At 33.5% G+C, this 20294-nt stretch overlaps 1 protein-coding gene across 1 annotated transcript in view; it reads right to left on the minus strand.

Moving 5' to 3' along the window:
- ADAM32 (ADAM metallopeptidase domain 32) overlaps window positions 1-20294 on the minus strand; it is a 125061-nt gene that overhangs the window by 99821 nt on the left and 4946 nt on the right. The window contains exons 2-6 of the mRNA XM_047770237.1: window positions 17040-17119; window positions 12967-13028; window positions 9336-9411; window positions 7215-7291; window positions 6031-6208 (exon numbers count right to left, since the gene is read on the minus strand). Of these exons, the coding sequence (XP_047626193.1) occupies window positions 6031-6208; window positions 7215-7291; window positions 9336-9411; window positions 12967-13028; window positions 17040-17119 (473 nt within the window). The remainder of the gene's footprint in view (window positions 1-6030; window positions 6209-7214; window positions 7292-9335; window positions 9412-12966; window positions 13029-17039; window positions 17120-20294) is intronic.

The raw sequence follows: 20294 nt of genomic DNA on the forward strand, positions 1-20294 counted from the left end.
GAGTTCCCTGTGCTATTCAGCAGGTCTTTGATAATCTATTTTATATATAGTAGTGTGTATATGTTAATCCCCAAATCCTATTTTATCCCTCCTCCTCACATTTCCACTATGGTAACCATAAGTTTGATTTTGAAATTTTTGAGTTTTAAAATAAGTTTTTTGTATAATTTTTTCTTAGATTCCACATATAAGTGATATCATATGAGGTTTGTCTTTCTGTAACTTCACTTAGTTACAATAATCTCTAGGTCCATCCATGTTGTTGCAAATGACATTATTTCATTATTTTTTATAGTTGAGTAATGTTCCATTGTATATATGTACCACATCTTCTTTATCCATTCCTCGGTCAATGGACATTTAGGTTGTCATGTCTTGGCTGTTGTAAATTGGGCAGCAATGAACATGGGGGTGCATGTATCTTTTACAATTGGAGTTTTTGTTTTTTCCAAATATATGCTCAGGAGTACAATTGCTAGATCATATTGTAACACTATTTTTACTTTTTAAAGAAACCTCCATACGGTTCGTTCTCCATAATGGCTGCACCAATTTACATTCTCACCAGCAAAACAGGTTTCCTTTTCTCCATACCCACTCCAGCATTTACTATTTGTACACTTTTTGCTGATGGCCATTCTGACTGGTTCAAGGTATTATCTCGTAATTATGATTTGCATTTCTCTAATAATGAGTGATGCTGGGCATCTTTTCAGGTGCTTTTTTGGCCATCAGTCTGTCTTCTTTGGAGAAATATTTATTTTAGATCTTCCATTTTTTGATTGGATTGTTTGCTTTTTGATACAGAGTTGCATGAGCTGTCTTTCTATTTTGGAAGTTAAGCCCTTCTCAGCTGCTTCATTTGAAAATATTTTCTCCCATTCCGTGGGTTTCTTTTCATTTTGTTTATTGTGTACTTTGCTGTGCAAAAGCTTTTAAGACTAATTAGGTTCCATTTGTTCATTTTTGTTTTTATTTTCATTACTCTAGGAGGTGAACCCAAAAAGATATTGATGTGATTTATATCAAAGAATGTTCAACCTGTGTTTTCCTCTAGGAGTTTTATAGTATCTGGCCTTACATCTAGGTTTTAATCCATTTTGAGTTATTTGTTTGTGTGGTATTATAGAATGTTCTAATTTCATTCTTTTACATTTAACTCTCCAGTTTCCCAGCACTGCTTATTAAAAAGACCGTATTTTCTCCATTGTATATTCTTGCCTCCTTTGTCATAGATTAATTGACCATATATGTGTGGGTTTATTTGTGGGCTTTCTATCCTGTTATATCGATCTGTCAGTTTTTGTGCCACTACCATACTGTTTTGATTATGTAGCTTTGCCGTATAATCTGAAGTCAGGAAACCTGATTCCTGCAGCTCTGTTTTTCTTTCTCAGGTTTGATTTGACTACTCAAGGTCTGTTGGGTTTCCATACAAATTTTAAAATTTTTTGTTCTAGTTCTACGAAAAATGCCAATGCTAATTTGGTAGGGATTGCATTGAATATGTAGACTGCATTGGGTAATACAGTCATTTTGACACTATTGATTATTCTAATGCAAGAATTCAGTATATCTTTCCTTCCATTTGTGTCATCTTCGACTTCTTTCATCAGTGTCTTATAGTTTTCAGAGTATAGGTTTTTGCCTCCTTAAGTATATTTATTCCTAGGTATTTTACTCTTTTTGATATGATGGTAAATGGGATTGCTTCCTTAATTTCTCTTTCTAAGCTTTCATTGTTAGTGTATAGGAATGCAAGGGATTTCTTTGTATTTAATTTTGTATCCTACAACTTTACCAAATTCATTGATGAGATCTACTAGTTTTCTGATAGCATATGTAAGATGATATTTTGATATACATACACAATCTGAAATAACTGCTACAATCAAGCTACTTAACACACCCACTCTCACATAGTTACCATTTTTTTTCCTTGCCTTTGTCAGTAAGAATACACAAGATCAACCCTCTTAGAAAGCTCCGGGTTTACAATACAATATCACTAACTATGGTCACATTGCTACTTATTAAATCTCCAGAACGTATTCATCTTGTGTAGCTCAAACTTTATACCCTTTGACTAACATTTCCCCATTTATCTTTGTTTACAGCCCCTGGGAAATACTACTGTACTATGGGTTTGACTATTTTAGTTCCATATAAAATTGAGATGCTGCAGTATTTGTCTTTCTGTGTTTGGCTTATTTTTACTAGTGTAATGTCCTTGAGATTCATCCATATTGCCACAAATAGCAGGATTTTCTTTTTAAGTAATACTTTATTATATATACATAAAACAGTTTATCTATTCATCCATCAACAGACAATTAAGATTGTTTAGGTATTTTGGCTATTATAAATAAAGCTTCAATGAACATAGGAGTGCACATATGATTTTGCCTTAGTGTATTTGTTTTCTTCCAAGAGCTTTATGATTTTAAGTCTTATATTCAAGTGCTTAATCCACTTTAAGTTAATTTTTATGTATGGGGTAAAATAGTGATCCTTTCATTTGTTTGCATGGCACTGTCCAGCTTTCCCAGCATCATTTTTTGAAAAGTCTGTCCTTTCCCCAACGTACATTCTTGGTTCCTTTGTCATAAATTGACCATACACATGTCAGTTTATTTCTGGGTTTAAATCTGTTCCACTGATTTATGCGTTTCTTTTTATGCCAACATGATACTATTTTAATTACTATAGCTTTGTAACATAGTTTGAAATCAGAGTCTGAAGACTTCAGCTTTGTTTTCTTATTCAAGATTGTTCTGGCTATTTGGTGTTTGTTTGTGTTTCCATACAAATGTAAGGATTATCTTCCTATTTCTTTGAAAAATACTTTCTAAAGAATTTGAAAAAATTCTTTGGAATTTTGATAGGACTTTACTTGAACATGTAGATTGCTTTGGGTAGCATTGAAATTTTAACAATCTTGTTTCTTTAATCCATGAATAGGGAATATCTTTCCATTTATTTGGGTCTTCTTCAATTTCTTTCATCAATATCTTACAGTTTTTAAGGATGCCCTAGAATACCAAAGGGAAGTCAAAGAACTGAAGAATATAATAACAACTGAAAAAATACACTAGGCAGGTTCAACGGTGGAGTAGATGAGACAGAAGAAAAAAAATCAGTCAACTCAAAGACCATGCAGTGGAACCAATCCAATCAGTGAAACAAAAAGAAAAAGGAATTTTAAAAAGGAAAGATAGCAAGAAGCTATGGGACAAAAAAAAAAAAAAAAACCTAACAAACATTTGCATTATAGAAGTCACAGACAAAGATATCACACAAAAAAAGAAAAATCAGGTCAATATCATTGATGAAAGTAAATATAAAAATCCTCAACAAAATATTAGCAAACCAAATTCAACAATACATTAAAAGAATCATACACCATGATTAAGTGGTATTTATTCCAGGAATGCAAGGATTTTTCAATATCTGCAAATCAATCAATGTGATACACCACATTAACAAACTGAAGAATAAAAACCATATGATCATCTTAGCAAATGCAGAAAAAGGTTTTGACAAAATTCCATATCCATTTATAACAAAAACTCTTCAGAAAGTGGTCACAAAGGGAACATACTTGAACATAATAAAGCCAATACAGGAAAAACGCACAGTTAAATCATATTCAACAATGAAAAGCAGAAAGCATTCCTTCTAAGATCAGAAACAAGACTGGGATGCCCACCCTCATCACTTTTATTCAACATAGCATTTACTGGAAGCTCTAGCCATAGCAATCAGACTAGAAGAAGAAATAAAAGGAGTCCAAGTTGGAAAGGAAAAAAAGAATGTATGTATGTATGTGTGACTAGGTCACTTTGCTGTACGGTAGAAAATTGACAGAACACTGTAAACCAGCTATAATGGAAAAAATAAAAATCATGTTAAAAAAGAAAACTGTCACTGTTTGCAGATGATATAATATATACTATACAAAGGAAATCCTAAAGATGCCAACTATAAAACTACTAGAGCTCATCGATCAATGTGTTAAGTTGCAAGATACAACATTAATACACAGAAATCTGTTGCGTTTATATACACTAACAATGAATTATCAAAAAGACAAATTAAGGAAGCAGTCCCATCACATCAAAAAGAATAAAATACATAGGAATAAATCTACCTAAGGAGGCAAAATACCTCTAAGAAGTAACTGCAAAATGCTGATGAAAGAAATTGTACACAACACAAACAGAAGGCAAGATATACTGAGTTCCTGGTTTGGAAGAATCAATATTGTTAAAATGACCATATTACCCAAGGCAATCCACAGATTCAATGCAATCCCTGTCAAAATTCACATTGACATTTTTCACAGAACTAAAACTAGAACAAAACATTTTCAAATTTGAATAGAAAAAGAAAAGGCCCCAAGTAGCCAAAACAATCTTGAGAAAGAAAAGCAGAACTGAAGTAATCAGGCTCTCTGACCTCATATTATACTACAAAGCTACATAATCAAAATAGTATGGTACTGGCACAAAAACCAACATATATCAATGTAACATGATAGAAAGCCCACAAATAAACCCACACATATATGATCAATTAATCTATGACAAAGGAGCCAAGAATATACAACGGAGAAAAAACACTGGAACACAAACATTGTCCAGCATACTAGGTAATCTAAGCCACTGTAACTTACCCTCCTAAATTCATAGAAGAAAAATAAAATAGGATTTAATAGATAAAATTTAATTTTAAGTTATATACAGGGATGTGATAGTATTGAATCCTTTGGTACTCCACCCACATTTCATAGTCCATTTGAGCCCTGTATTATTTTGGATATAGGATTAAAAGCTACTTAACAGAACTATAATAATATTAGATTCAAGCTGGAGTTATTTCTCTCATATTAAAAGTCTGAAGTGGTATGGTAGTTTAGTCTTGTAAATTTCTCAGGAGAAAATTTCATTCTACCTTGCTGCTCTGCTATGTACATTATCATCCTCATCCTTGTGGTCTACGATGTACCAATGTGTTCATACTGCAGCCAGAAGGAAAAGGCAAAGGAGAAGATAAGCCCTCTTCCTTTAGAGTCTAGGCATGACACATTACACCTGTTCACATGTCATTAGCCATAACTTTGTTACATAGCCCTACCAAGAGTAGTCTTTTTTTTTTTTAACATGCCTGGCTAAATTCTGAGGTTTTGTCTATTTTTTAGAAACTGACAGAAGACCAGAACATGTATGGGAATATTGCCATATACTTCTTGTATAAACTATGAATATTCATGCTACTTTTACCTGGCATAAAAATTTTCTCTTTTGGAGTTCCCATTATGGCTAGGAACAATGAGGTTGAGGGTTCAATCCCTGCCCTTGCTCAGTGGGTTAAGGATCCAGCATTGCCGTGAGCTGTGGTGTAGGTTGCAGACGTGGCTCGGATCCTGCGTTGCTGAGGCTCTGGCGTAGGCTGGCAGCTACAGCTCTGATTAGACCCCTAGCCTGGGAGCCTCCATATGCCGCAGGAGCGGCCCAAGAAATGGCAAAAAGACAAACAAACAAAAAAAATTTTTCTCCTTCATAATTACTTTTATGAGGACCAAAACATGCAGTTATACCAGAAAAACAATTTACATGGCCATGAATAACAATCTTGCTTATGAAATTTTAATTATAATTTAGTTAATGCTGATCACCCAGACAAAAATGCAACCTTTATAAATATTTGTTTCATTAAATAATTTCTATAAATATAGAGAAAAAAGAAGTAAATTTTTGAAGTTTATAACTGAGTCTACACTAATTTTTAGAAACTTGTAGGTATGCAACAAACAAAATAAGAAATTAAAACAGGTTATAAAAAGTAAATGACAGATTGTTGTAAGGAGAAAAAGGTAAAGTATGGTTCAGGAAATTGTAAGGTTAAGAAAATGTGAGAATATTCTTAAGGAAAAGACACAAGCTACAGCTAGATAATAGGTTAATAAATTTCTTTTTAAAAACAAAGTAATAACTGCCTTGAAAGAGTAATAAAGCATACACAACTCACTTTTTCACTTATAAAAATGCTAGAGTCCACTGGGGTTTCTTCTGTGTCTCGGTTATCTTTGGTAAGACCTGCAAATTCATTGTTTTCATGCCCTAATTTATAAAGAAGATGCTGAAATTCAACTGCAGTTTCCAGAGGCTCAATTCCATAAGATACATTTTCAAATTGTAATATTCCTCTGTAAAATTAAGTGTAAAAATGTAAGTGCTTTTAATCAATTTTATTTTATAAAACTCAGAATTCAAAAAAAAAAAAAAAAAAGGATGAGGAGGGGAAAGAGGAAAAGGAGAAGAAAGATACAGAATGTTTTTGAGCTCAGTATTTGGACCCAAACCCTTTATGTTTGGAGATGACTCTGATTTAATGAAAGCAATATCAAATAAAAGTGTGGAAAATTTCTCTCTGGTTTTCACTTCTTTTGAAAAATGATTTCATTACTTGTATAACAAAATGATCAATAATATACAATTTTATTAATAAAAATAAAATTTAGGAGTAATTATAAAATGGTAGTTAAACAAATTTCAGAATTCCATGTAAAAAGCACTGAGGAATATTTGTGAAAACAAGGGGCCCACACTACAAAATAAAGGTGAAGAATATCCTGACAGAATGGAAAATTCTCCAAGCACTAGGAAGGAAAACCTACCATTCTTAGAGAGTTTAAGACAGAGATATTACTAGAAAAATATGAATACTATAATAACCATTTTTTATGCAGAAGTTGCTTCCTCTCTCTGAATATGATTTTCCTTGTGAAAAAAAGCATGCTTTGTTAATTCATTTTCACATATTCAAACAGTAGGCTAGTAGCTAGTACATGGTAAGTATTAAAAATACTCTATTTGCTGAAAAAAAAAACAAGAGAACTAAACTTAGCTCCTACAACTTGGCTTTAGTCAAACACATTCAATTGTCACTTCTGTAGAAAAGAAAACAACAAGATATATATCCAGGACACCAGGAAACCTAAGCCTTGAAGGAAGTTAGTTAGCCATGTCTCTGGTCAATGGGGAAAGTGAAGAGAAATAAGAGAAGAAACATATTCAGAGGAAGATATCACTGAATAATCTCCATATGGGAATTCTCTTTCAAGCACCACACTTAGTATAAACTAACAAATTCACTGCAGCCAAATATCATGACTATGGTGTTTGCATATCAATGACAAAAAAATACATAACCTCAGTCCAGAGCATGTGGTAAGTGTGACAAGAGAATTCAGATATCCTTCAATATATCCTTGGTAGTAGCACTGAGTCTAGGAGAGAAAAAGCAAAGTGGTTACCTAGGAATTGACAAAACTTCCTAATGCTTTCTTACTTTTTATACTTAATAGATCTTTCCGAATATTTTTCACAGGCTATACAGTTTATATCACTATGAATAAAGTTACATTCAGAAAAAAGTCTTCCCATACTTGCCATTTTCACTATTTGAACTACTCTTTTCAGATCAATACTTGAGATTATTATTTTACACCCTGCTTCCAAAGCATTATCCCACATTTTGGGTAAAATTATTTTCCAATGAATAAATTTAGGTCATCTATTAAAAGACAAAGACTGTGAGTCTGGATTTCCTTTAAATTCTGATATTCTGACATCTAAAATTTAAGGGCACAGAAAGATTAAATAGCTAGAAAAAGATATACCATGCCAACACAAACCAAAAGGAGGATTCTAAAGCTATACTAACACAGGCAATGTAGACTTTAAGGCAAGAAGCATTACTAGAGATAAAGAGGAACATTTCTTAGTGATGAGTTTATAACTACCAGAAAGATATAAAATATTCCAAATTTGTACTCATTTAATAACAGCTTCAAAATATATAAAGCCAAAATTGAAAGAATAAAGAAATGCATAATCATACTAAAATATTTTTAAGTATATGTTCTGTCAGTAACTGATAAACATAGCAGAATCTACAGACAATTTGAACAAAATCTTAACCTAAAATAAGTAGAACACTACACTTAAAAAGTGTAGATAATATACTTTTTTTACACAGTGTTCTGTCTTTTTCTAACTTTTTTTTTTTTTTTAATGACTGCACTTGCAATATATGGAAGTTTCCAGGCTAGGGGTTGAATTGGAGCTGCAGCTGTCAGCCTGCGCCACAGCCGCAGCCATGCAGAATCCGAGCCACATCTGTAACCTATGCCACAGCTTGCAGCAACACCAGATCCTTAAGTCCCTGAGAGAGGCCAGATATTGAACCCACATCCTCATGGACACTATGTCAGGTTCTTAACCTGCTGAGCCACGATGAGAACACCTTTTTAACTGTTTTTTTTTTTTAACTGAAGTATAATTTACAATGCTGTATTAGCTTCTGGTATACAGCAAAGTGATTCAATTATACATATATATGTAATGTGTGTGTATATATAGAATACATATTTTTTTCAGATTCTTTCCCATTTCAAGACATTCAATATAGTTCCCTGTGCTATGCAGTAGGTCCTTATTATCAATTTTATGCATAGAAGTGTGTATTATGTATATGTTAATCCCAAAGGTCTTGAAAAGAGAACATGTCTGTTATGTTTGAAGAACAACAAGGAAACCAATGTCACTGGAACAGAATGCACAAGCTAGATAATAACAGGAAATGAGGTCATAGAGGTAAAGAGGACCAGAATGTGTAAAGCTTGTAGGATACTGAAGTGCCTCTGGTTTTCACCTTGTGAATGGTAAGTCACCTCATGGCGATGAGTGGTGACATGATCTGACAAGGTTTTAATAGGATTGATCTGGTTGCCATGTTGAGAACTGACCCAGGGGATGAGAAAGGTATGGAAGTCGGGAGATTACTCAGGAAATTATGGCAATAATCCAAACTAAATATGTTTACTTGGAAAATAGTAGTTTTAGCAGAGAGAGACAAGGAGAAGGATGGATTTTGAATACGTAATTTGAAAGGTAGAGTCAAAAGGATTCATTGATGGATGATAGGGGTTAAGAAAAAAAGGAAGGGATTTCAATCTATGATTCTGTATTCAACAGTATTTGTGTTTGCTTTTATTATGATTTACTTTATATTCATTCATTCAAAAAAATATAAACTAATTAATTAATTAAATCGTGCCTATGTTCTAGGCAGAGGCAAAGGTGCTAAGTCAATCTAGTTTGTCTTTAATTTACCAAGACTTTAAGAATGCCTAATAATGGATGAAATGAGGCATAAGTGGATCCCTTAAATATTTTCCCCTGTGAACAGTCTTCTGTATTAGGAAGGTATTTATTCAATGTAAAAAAAAGTTTTAAAAAAATTGTTAAAATACAAAAGTTAAACCTTACCTGAATATTTGAAGAATGAGAATTGACAGATCCTTGATTATACAAATAAACCATGAAATCATTTGCTAAAAAAAATCTGAACCAAAAAATGAGAGAATTTTAAGTTATTCTTTTTTGAAACATACAAAGCAGCAGTCAGCAAACTTAGAACCCTCAAGCCAAATCTGACCTACCTTCTGTGTTTGCAAATAAAATTTTAATAGAACACAGCTACTCCCATTCACTTATATATGGCTTATGGTAGCTTTCATGCTACACAGAGTTGAGTCATTCTGACAGAGACAATATAGTCCTCAAAGCCTAAAATATTTACTTTCTGGGCCTTTTGAGAAAAATTCTGCCAATCTCTGACAAATATAGTATTTTTTTATTTTGACTTACATGTGACTTTTATTCAAAGCAATACATATATGTTTATTCAAAATAACTTTCCTATCTTAAAAGAAAATAAAGATAAGGGGCTACATGATGAGAGAAAAGCATTTTATGTTAAATGCATGATTATAAGAGTTTTCTATTTTTTCATTCTTTCTCAATGTTACTATTATAAATATCTATTACTACAATGAAATGGAAGAGTATTCTGTAAAAATCATACTAATCAGAACACAGGCATTGAAGTTACAAGTCTAAGTTCCCACTTTCTCTGGTATCATCTCCTATCCTTATTATGCTATTGTTAAGTTTCCTTATCTGGTGCTCATTGCTCAATCCAATGTAACATAATTGGACCACCCAGACTAGCTTCTGCTGGGAATCCTCCGCTAAAACTGATGTTGTGTAGTTACTTAGGACCCCCTCATTGTCAAATCCATAAAGCAGTTTGAGTCAAGTAAAACTATGCTAATGCACTTCACGCTGTTGACCATATTCCCCTTCTTTAAATCCTCTACTCTTCAACTTCAACCATACCATTTACTCCTGGTTTCCCTCATATCTTTCTATTTTTGTAAGTCTCTTCATGTGGAACCTTACTTCTTCACTTAAATGAATAACTGCATTCAATTCTGGTTGTTCTTTCTTCTCATCATTAATATGCACCCCACCCTATATTTTGTTCATTCCTGTGTCTCATTTATACCTATATAAAAAGAATGGTCTGAAACCCACATCTCTCTCCAATGAACTAAACTAAAAATAACTAGTTATTTGGGGTCTTTTGTGGTTCCATGCAAATTTTAGGATTACTTGTTGTAGTTCAGTTTTTTTTTAAAAAAAAAAAAAAGGAAAGAGAGAGGAAAGAAAGAAAGAAAGAAAGCCAGCCAGCCAGCCATGAGTATTTTGATAGGGATTGCACTGAATCTGTAGATTGCTTTGCTTAGTAGTATGGACATTTTAACAATATTGATTCTTCCAATTCATGAGCATGTATATCTTTCCACTTATTTGCATTCTCTTCAATTTCTTTATCAATGTCTTATACTTTTCACATTACAGGTCTTTCACTTCCCTTTGTTAAATTTATTCCAAGGTATGTTTTTTCTTTTACATGCAACTTGATTTCTTTTTCTCATTATTTCATTATTAGTGTATAGAAATGTAACAGATTCCTGCATAATGTTAGTAGCCTGGAGCTTTACTGAATTCATTTATTAGTTCTAATAGTTTTGGGGTAGATTCTTTGGGGTTTTCAATAGTATCATGCCATCTTCAAATAGTGGCAGTTTTAGTTCTTTCCTTCCAATTTGGATGCATTTTATTTCTTTTTAATTGCTACGGTTCTAATACTATGTTGAATAAAGTGGTGAGAGTGGGCATCCCTGTCTTGTTCCTGATCTTAGAAGAAAAGCTTTCTGCTTTCACCATTGATGATGTTAGCTACGGGTTTGTCATAAATGGCCTTTAATATACAAGTGAAGGGGATTAAAATGTTCGAAATACTAGTTATAAAATAAATAAGTCATAGGAGTTCCCGTCATGGTGCAGCAGAAATGAATCCAACTAGGAACCATGAGGTTGTGAGTTCGAACCCTGGCCTTGCTCGGTGGATTAAGGATCCGGCGTTACTGTGAGCTGTGTAGAGGTAGCAGACATGGCTCAGATCTGACACTGCTATGCCTCTGGCATAGGCTGGCAGCTGCAGCTCCGATTAGACTCCTAGCCTGGGAACCTCCACATGCCACGGGTGTGGCCCTAAAAAGACAAAAAAAAGCAAAAAACAAAAACAAAAAACACATAAAATAAATAAATCATAGAGATGCAATGTACAGCACAGAAAATATAATTAATAATAATGTAATTATATGGTTTGTAATTTATAAAAATATAGAATCACTATACTGTATACCTAAAACTAATATAATATTGTACATCAACTGTACTTCCATCAATCAATCAGTCAATCTAACGGCCAACTGGACATTTCTCCTGGATATTCCACAAGCATTTCATATCCACCTTCTCCAAAGTGAGCCCATATTTCCCCTGACACAGATCTGTTCTCCTTCTCCTTCACTGCCTCACCAGATCTCTGCCACCACTATGTCCAATCTATCTATTAATCTTTTTACTGCCCCTTCAGTATGTTTCAAAAGAAATACTATACAATTACAGTTTATTTTTCATATAAGTTTTTTCAACAGCTTCCTAACTGTCATTACACTGTCTTAATTATTATACAGGTTAATTTCCAAAAATAGAGTATACACATGTTCTATCCATCTCTCAATCTCCAGTTCCTCGATTTCTTACTACTGCTTATAGTCCTGACACAATATTTAAATACAATATGAGTTCTCACTGTCCCTCTTATGCAACTTGAAAGTACTTTGAATTGTCATTTAATACTCCTCTTCCCTTCTGTCTAAAGGAATACATTAAATTTCTTTTGATCAATACCATTTTTTGGCATCTAACAATACAATGAATCATTTGTTTATACTTTTCTCTTTAAGAAACTTCCTCTAAGCCAAAATATTTTGTTTTTTCTTTATGAAATATGAAGCTCTTCTTTCTTTTTTCTCTGCCAAGCATTTCTGAAAAAGTCATTTTCACTTAATACTTTCATTTAATTGTTTCTCAGAATTCATCTCTTCTTATTATCATGTTCTATACTCAAAATTTAACTGAAACGAACCTCTTGAAAGTCACAAATTGCTTCCAAGCCAGCTTTTTTCAACTGGGTTTCCATCAGAGAATTAAACCCTACAGAAAGTTATTTAAATTATTTTTGCAATTCTCTTAGGGATAATACAGAGCTGGTACTATTTTCCACACACTAATCACCAGTTTCCATCATTGTATGATCTAATTTCTATATTAAATCACTTATTTCATATTCCTAGTAGAGAGCCCACCTCCCTGACCAAATCCTAACAGTTATAGACTTACTTTTTTCTTATCGCAGTATCCCGTCCTGATTATATAGGTTCTGCTGATTCTGCCAACTTAGAATCATATGGATTAATCTTCAGGAGATGAGTCCCTATTTTTCCTGTTCCTAATCCCCCTATTCACAAGACTACTTAAGGCATTAGGATGAAAAATTTAATTAATTCACAAGAGAGCATCTGTTCTTCTGAGACAACTGAAAATTTTAATAACAACCACATTATATTTAATATACTTTTATTATAAGTAAAAAATTCATTCAAAATAAAATTAAATCTAAAACTAAAGAATAAATAATTACCTTTGCTTAAGATGCACAGTATATGGTTTCTCATCTATTGGAATAATATAGGATACCTGTTCCTAGAGAATCCAGAACAACTGAGAGTGAAGACAAATGTAATAAAAGAAGGGAAACAATAATTTTACATCGGTTAATTCCTCCAAATAATGCTTAAAATGTCTCAGACTATGATTTAAAATTTGCAATAATATATCAAAAATTATATTTATTATATAATACATTCTTACTATTTCCACAAAAATAAGCCCAATCTAAGGAGCTATATAGCACTAGAAATCTATATGTAACTGAATTTTAAACTCTTCTGAAAGAAGAGACTATGTGTCATGCTGTAATGTGTATTCAGGTAGCATTATTGTGATAATAAGGTACTCTACATCAATGAAGTTTACTCCATTAGGCATAAATACTTATTTTAACCATTTTCCTTAAATATATGGCCTGTTTCCATATTTTTAAACAGAAAATTCTTTAACAGAATTTGGCATAGCTTTTGACTCTATCACTACTAATCTCAAATTAAAACATGGACAGCAATAAGTTGCAATATCAGTTGGTTAGTGAACCTAAGTGATGAGATTTTATCCTGCAAAAAATAACATGTGAAAAGCAAGAGTTAGAGCATCACTGAAAAGAAAACTTAGTTAAAGCACATTAAAAACCAAAAAGACAGAAATACCAGAACACTCAAAAAGATACACCTTTCAGGATCTGTGAAAATAAGAAGCAGGAAACAGTACAAATCAAAAAAGAATAAGGCAAGTTGTTAAAAGGTCCAGAAAATGCTCAAAAATGCAACAGCAAGGTTAATATCTCTGGTGTTGAGTCAAGAGATATGACTATGATGTAATGAGAAGAGCACTTTACCTCTATGGTCATCTTCCCTAAAACTCATAATCTCAATCTAATCATTAGAAAACATCATAGAAATCCAAATTCTACAAAACATCTGAACAATATCCTTTAAAAATGACAAGGTCATGAAACATAAGTAAAGACAGAAACAGAGCAAGGGAGACATGACAACTACCTGCAATGTAGTATCCTGAATTAGATCCTGGAATAGAAAAAGGACATTAGTGAAAAAAATGGTGAAATGCATGTAAATCCTATAGTTTTGTTAATAGTAATGTATCAATGTTAATTTCTTAGTTTTGACAAATGTAATGTATCAACATGGTTATATAAAATGTTAACTTTAGGGGAAACTGAGTGACCTCAGATGGGAACTATGGTAGCATCCTTGCAATTTTTCTGTAAACCTAAAATTATTCTAAAATGTTTAGTTTTTTTTAAGTAAAATCAGAAATAAATTGAAGAAGGAAGCAAAACAGGTATGTCAGACATAAGGCAGAAATACCAAGCATAAGATCATGACACTGAAGCAGCTGCATGTCCTAGTTTCAAAATTTACATTGGTTAAAAAAAAAAATTCCTCTTACAGATCCAAATGTAATAACCAAACAGAGATGCTGGTAATCTTTATCTCTTTTTAAAGTGGACTTGATGTACAAGTCCCCTAAGTAGTTCCTGGATGAATATTTTTCTCAAAACAAAAAGATAATTATCAAGATGTTAGTATATGAGATTTACATTCTCTAACTATAATTTCACTGTGGGAGTTAGTATGAACTGCATTTCATTTACATATACGTAGAGAAAATTAGATCGTTAAAGAATGGAGATCCCGTCGTGGCTCAGTGGTTAATGAATACGACTAGGAACCATGAGGTTGCAGGTTCGATCCCAGGCCTTGCTCAGTGGGTTGAGGATCTGGCGTTGCTGTGAGCTGTGGTGTAGGTCGCAGTTGCGGCTTGGATCCTGCGTTGCTCTGGCTCTGGTGTAGGCTGGCATCTACAGCTCCGATTAGACCCCTAACCTGGGAACCTCCATATGCTGTGGGAGCAGCCCTAGAAAAGGCAAAAAGACAAAAAAAAAATATATATATATATAGAAGGGTTGAATAATGGAGGCCACAAGAGAATTTACTGAATAATACCAGCAAATGCATGTTTTACTTTTTAATAACAGACTTTTGATAATCAAGAAATTCTATCCCTTCTGGGAGTTCCCGTCGTGGCGCAGTGGTTAACGAACCCAACTAAGAACCATGAGGTTGCGGGTTCGATCCCTGGCCTTGCTCAGTGGGTTAATGATCCGGCGTTGCCGTGAGCTGTGGTGTAGGTTGCAGAACGTGGCTCGGATCCAGCGTTGCTGTGGCTCTGGCGTAGGCTGGTGGCTACAGCTCCAATTCGACCCCTAGCCTGGGAACCTCCATATGCGGAGAGAGCGGCCCAATAAAATGGTAAAAAGACAAAAAAAAGAAAAAAGAAATTCTATCCCTTCTGGAACTTCCCAGTATTTCTCAAGTAAGTCAACCAGAATGTTATTTGCAAAATGTTACAATAATTTCAAGAGTTTCTAAAAATACTTTTCCTGTAGTAACCATGTCATAATTTATAACAACATTGAATCACTACATAGTACACCTGAAACTAACATACATTATACATGTTAATTATACCCCAAAAAATATATTAGAAATAATAGGTTAAAAAAGAAAATTTAATAGACATTTAATAGACAAATAATAGACAAATAATTTAATAGACATTTCACCAAAAAGGTTTTTAGATGCCTAGTAGGCTCATGAAAAATGCTCAACATCATTTTTCATTGGAGAAATGCAACTATGAGCTAGAGTGAGATACCACTACGAATCCACTAGATTAACTTCAATCAAAACAACATCAAAAAAGTGGGGGGGGGGAGTACCCTGGTGGTCTAGTGGTTAGGACTTGGTGCATTTACCACTACATCCCAGATTGATCCCTGGTATGGGAACTGAGATCCTACACCAAGAAGCTGTACAGCCAAAACAAAAAACAAAATTAAAAAAAAAAAAAAAAGACAACATCAAGTGTTGACAAGTATGTTGAAAAACTGGAATCCTCATATATTGCTGATGAGAAATGTAAACTAATATGGTCTCTATGGGAAATAGTTTGGCAGTTTCATAAAATGATAAGCATAAACTTACCATTTAACACAGAAATTTTACTTCTAAGACTCTACCAAGAGAAAACTGTATGTCCACACATAAATATTCATAGCAGAATGATTGAAAATTGTCAATATCTTGGGAAAAAACCTTAGATTCAACTGGTATATGGATAAAGAAGTGTGTTATCCAGATCTATTAGGAAATTAAAAATTAATGAAATATTAATAAATGTTACAAAATGATAAACTTAAGTGGAAGAAACCCAATGAATGGTCCTACATTATCACACGTTTTATTTTTACAAAATGTCTAGAAAATGCAAAATTATAGAAACAGATCAGCAGTTGCCAAGGGCTAGAGGTAGAAACAGAGGAGAATGACAAATAGGCATGAAGGACCTTAAGACAAGAAAAATGTTCTAAAACTGGATTGTGGCAATATTTACATAATTATATTTACATACTGATAATCATTGAGTTGTACACTCACAATGGGTGAATTCTGTGGTGTGTAAATTATACCTCATTAAGACTGTCGAATATAAATTGTCGGCCATTTATAAGCAAGGATTGCTTTCTTGTATTTCTTTTTTATCTCCTAAGGCTCTTAGCATGTAGTTATACACACAAGTCCAAAAAAATTCTGTTAAATAAATCAGTGAATAACAAAAATAACAGAAAAAGGGTTTATACTCTCTGAGAATTGGTAGGTGCAAGGGTAGAGATTAAGGAAGAAGGTTTAATTAAAAGAGATTCTCCTTAACAATTTTGAAGAAAATTATTCTATTCATTTGAATCATCTAGACATCATTTAGATAAGATACTATCTTTCACATAATATTCCTTTTTTGAACTTCTAAACATAGTTTTACCATGAGAAAATGACAAGTGTTAGACAAAACAGGACATCATGATTATATATTTGCTTTTACCATCAGAACTTTAAATTCCTTATTGTTAGTAATATTGGTTACTTATATTCATACTATAATGGAATTGATGTATTTCACTGCTATGTAATAAAAATAAATTTCATATAACAATATAAACTATGGAAAATCTCTTACATTTTCTACTTCAGAATTATCATTTGTAATTGCTTGGATTTTCTCTGGAAATATGATTTGTAGAAATGGATTGTGAAAACCTGAAGAAAGAAAAAACTGTTAATAATTGTGTCTTTTTTGTTGTTGCTGTTGTCTTTTTGTCTTTTCTAGGGCCACACCCACAGCATATGGAGGTTCCCAGGCTAGGGGTCCAATTGGAGCTGAAGCCACCAGCCTACACCAGAGCCACAGCAACATGGGATCCAAGAAGCATCTGTGACCTACACCACAGCTCACAGCAATGCCAGATCCTTAACCCACTGAGTTAGGCCAGGCATCAAACTCCCAACCTCATCGTAACTAGTCGGATTTGTTAATCACTGAGCTATGATGGGAACTTCAATAATTGTCTCTTAAACCTGACTAAATATTTATTCAGGTTCTTTCATAAGACTCAATTATTATGCAAATGAGTCACCACTGTGTCCTCCTGTAAAAATCCTGAGAACACTTAACTATAAAGACAAGCTGTGATGAAAGACAAAAAAAAAAAAAAAAAAAAGAGCAGGGGGAGGTATTAATTGTGCTATTTCTAAAGAAAACAAAACAAATAGATTAAAAAATAAGCAAATACTTCAAGAAAACTTTCCTGAAATAAAAGATTCAAACAATATACTGAAAAGTACACTGCATTTCAGGAATAACTGATAATAATTGAGTTATATTCTCAAATTATTTTTGAGAAAAACTGAGACATAGTCTACAAGAGTCATTGGTGACTAAATGAAAGAATCCTACAGCCATATGAGCAAATAGGGGGAAAAAAGGAAATCACATTGAGTGTAAGGTGAGAAAAGGAGATTGTTTTCAATTTTTTTATAAACAGTATTCAGGGTTAAAAAACTGAAGAACTATGTCTAAAAAAAACTTGAAGAAAAAAAGTATAGACTAAATTTTATACCCAGCAAAACTCATTCAAATATAGAGGCAAGAGATAGCTATTTAGGAGGAAAAACTAGTTCAGTGGAAAATAGTTCAGTGTGCTTGACACAAAAGGCACACAAACTTCTCCTAGTAAAGGTGTGAAAAGAGGTCAGGTAAAAGGCCTAGTAGCAAGCCTTTATAAACTTAAATACAGAATAAAGGCCAAAAGAATGGTGGGAATCATCATTATTTAAAAAGGTACAAGTGTTAGAAACTATGATGATGAAAACATATTAATATATTCAATTTGTCAGGAAGTGTAGCAGAAGAGGAATACCACATGTGCATACTCATTTCCTTACATTTATTTCAGTGTGGTTCCAAAAAGTGATAAAAAACTGAAAATCAAGTGGTAAAAGTAGAAACATGTTGTTTAATGGTATAAAAGAACTTTAAAAACTATAGTCTTATAATAAAGGGGAGAGCAGGAGGTGGAAAGAAGTAGTAAGAAACTAAATTTCCTTATCACTCACACTGAAGAATCACTAGTTACTACCTAAATAAAAAATTAAATCTATTATATAAGATATAAATATTCCAAATTAAGAGAAGAACAGACAAACATAAGGCATCCAGATAAACACATCCCTGACCCATAGAATGAGGATTATTATGCTTGAAAGAGCCAAATGGAAACCTCTGAATATCATCTGCACCATGACCAAAACATTAAACCAAAAGTCATTCTAGATCAAGAAATTATATCAAGGGCAATGATTTCTATTATTTTACTTGTTTGATCTGCCCAACTGATAATAAGTAATAGAGAATGTAAGTGTAATCAGATAATGATTGTAGTAATAAATATTGTTCCAAATACGGTCTCTTAACTGATGCAAATCAACATAGGCATTGGCACCAATAGTTTTCTCTACTCCAGTAAGCAGGACATTCCAGGAGCTCAACAGTGATGATAAAGTACCTTCACCAACCACATTGCCTCAAATCTTTATGATCTCTGGTTTTTCTACCTGGACCCTAAAAATTTCACTATCTGTGGTAGATATGATAATGCCACCAAAGACGTCCAAGTCATAATCCCCAGAATCTGTGCATATGTTAGGTGACATGGCAAAGCAGAATTAAGGTTGCTAATCAACTGACCCTAAAACATGAAAATTATTCAGGATTATCTGTGGTCTTAATTCAATCACAAGGGCTCTTAACAGTAGAAGAGATGGTCAGAAAAGAGAACCAGAGAGATGGCCATGTGAAAAGAACTCAGCCCAATGTTCTTGGCCTCAAAAATGGAGGAAAGGGGCCATGAACCAAAATATTCAAACAACCATTTGACTCTGAAAAAGACAAGGAAATAGATGGTCTCCTACAGCCTTCCAGAAGGAGAAAAGCACTGCCAACATCTTGATTTTAACAAATGAGACCTCTAAGATAACTGTAAGATAATAAATTTGTATTGTTTAAGCCAGTTTGTGATAACTTGTTACAGCAATAATAGGAAACTAATGTATCATCTAGGAAATTATTCTGAAGACTACATCCATGATACCATTCATATAAGACCTGCAGTAACAGGTATACTAGATGGCTTGAAGAAGCAGGTGTGCCAGAGTCTTAACACACACACACACACAAAACTGACCTATAATGGTCTAGTGGTCTAAAGCACACTTGAAAATATCCTCCATGATAAATGGCAAGAGACACAACATTTGCCTGACCCATTTTGGATTTTGGAGGCAACATATATCACATATGGCTGTATAACTTTGACCATTCTTATTGAACAAATCATAGACTGCCAGATTTGTAAGACGCCAGAGTAAAAGAAGATTCCTTAGCTACCTGTGTCTATTGTACAAGCAGCTCCACTGCTTTTCCTTTATGACCAGGAGAAACTATATTACACTCAGAGTCTGTGGCAGAGGCTGTGTTAAGCCCCTCTAGGAGAATTACAGCAGAGGCTTCTGAGATTGGTAAGCAAAGATATAGCCTCACTGGTTTATGCTGTGGGTTAAATGATGGTGCTCCAAAAGATACATACACTCAGAACCTGTGGCTATAACCTTATTTGGAAAAAAGGGTCTTTGCAAGGGGTAATTAAACTAAGGATCTCAGGATGAGACCATTCCAGATTAAAGCGGACCCTAGATCCAATGACAAATATCCTATAAGTAAGAGAAGGGGAAGACGCACAGAAGATGGTGATATGAAGACAGAGGCAGAGACTGCAGTAACATGTCTATTTGCCAAAGAATGCCTAGGATTGCTGGCAGCCACCAGAAGCTAGGAGAGAAGCAGGGGACAGTTTCTCCCTTGGAGCCTCCAAAAGGA

This window comes from Phacochoerus africanus, chromosome 3 (assembly GCF_016906955.1).
Source record: "Phacochoerus africanus isolate WHEZ1 chromosome 3, ROS_Pafr_v1, whole genome shotgun sequence".
Classification (NCBI taxonomy): Eukaryota; Metazoa; Chordata; class Mammalia; order Artiodactyla; family Suidae; genus Phacochoerus; species Phacochoerus africanus.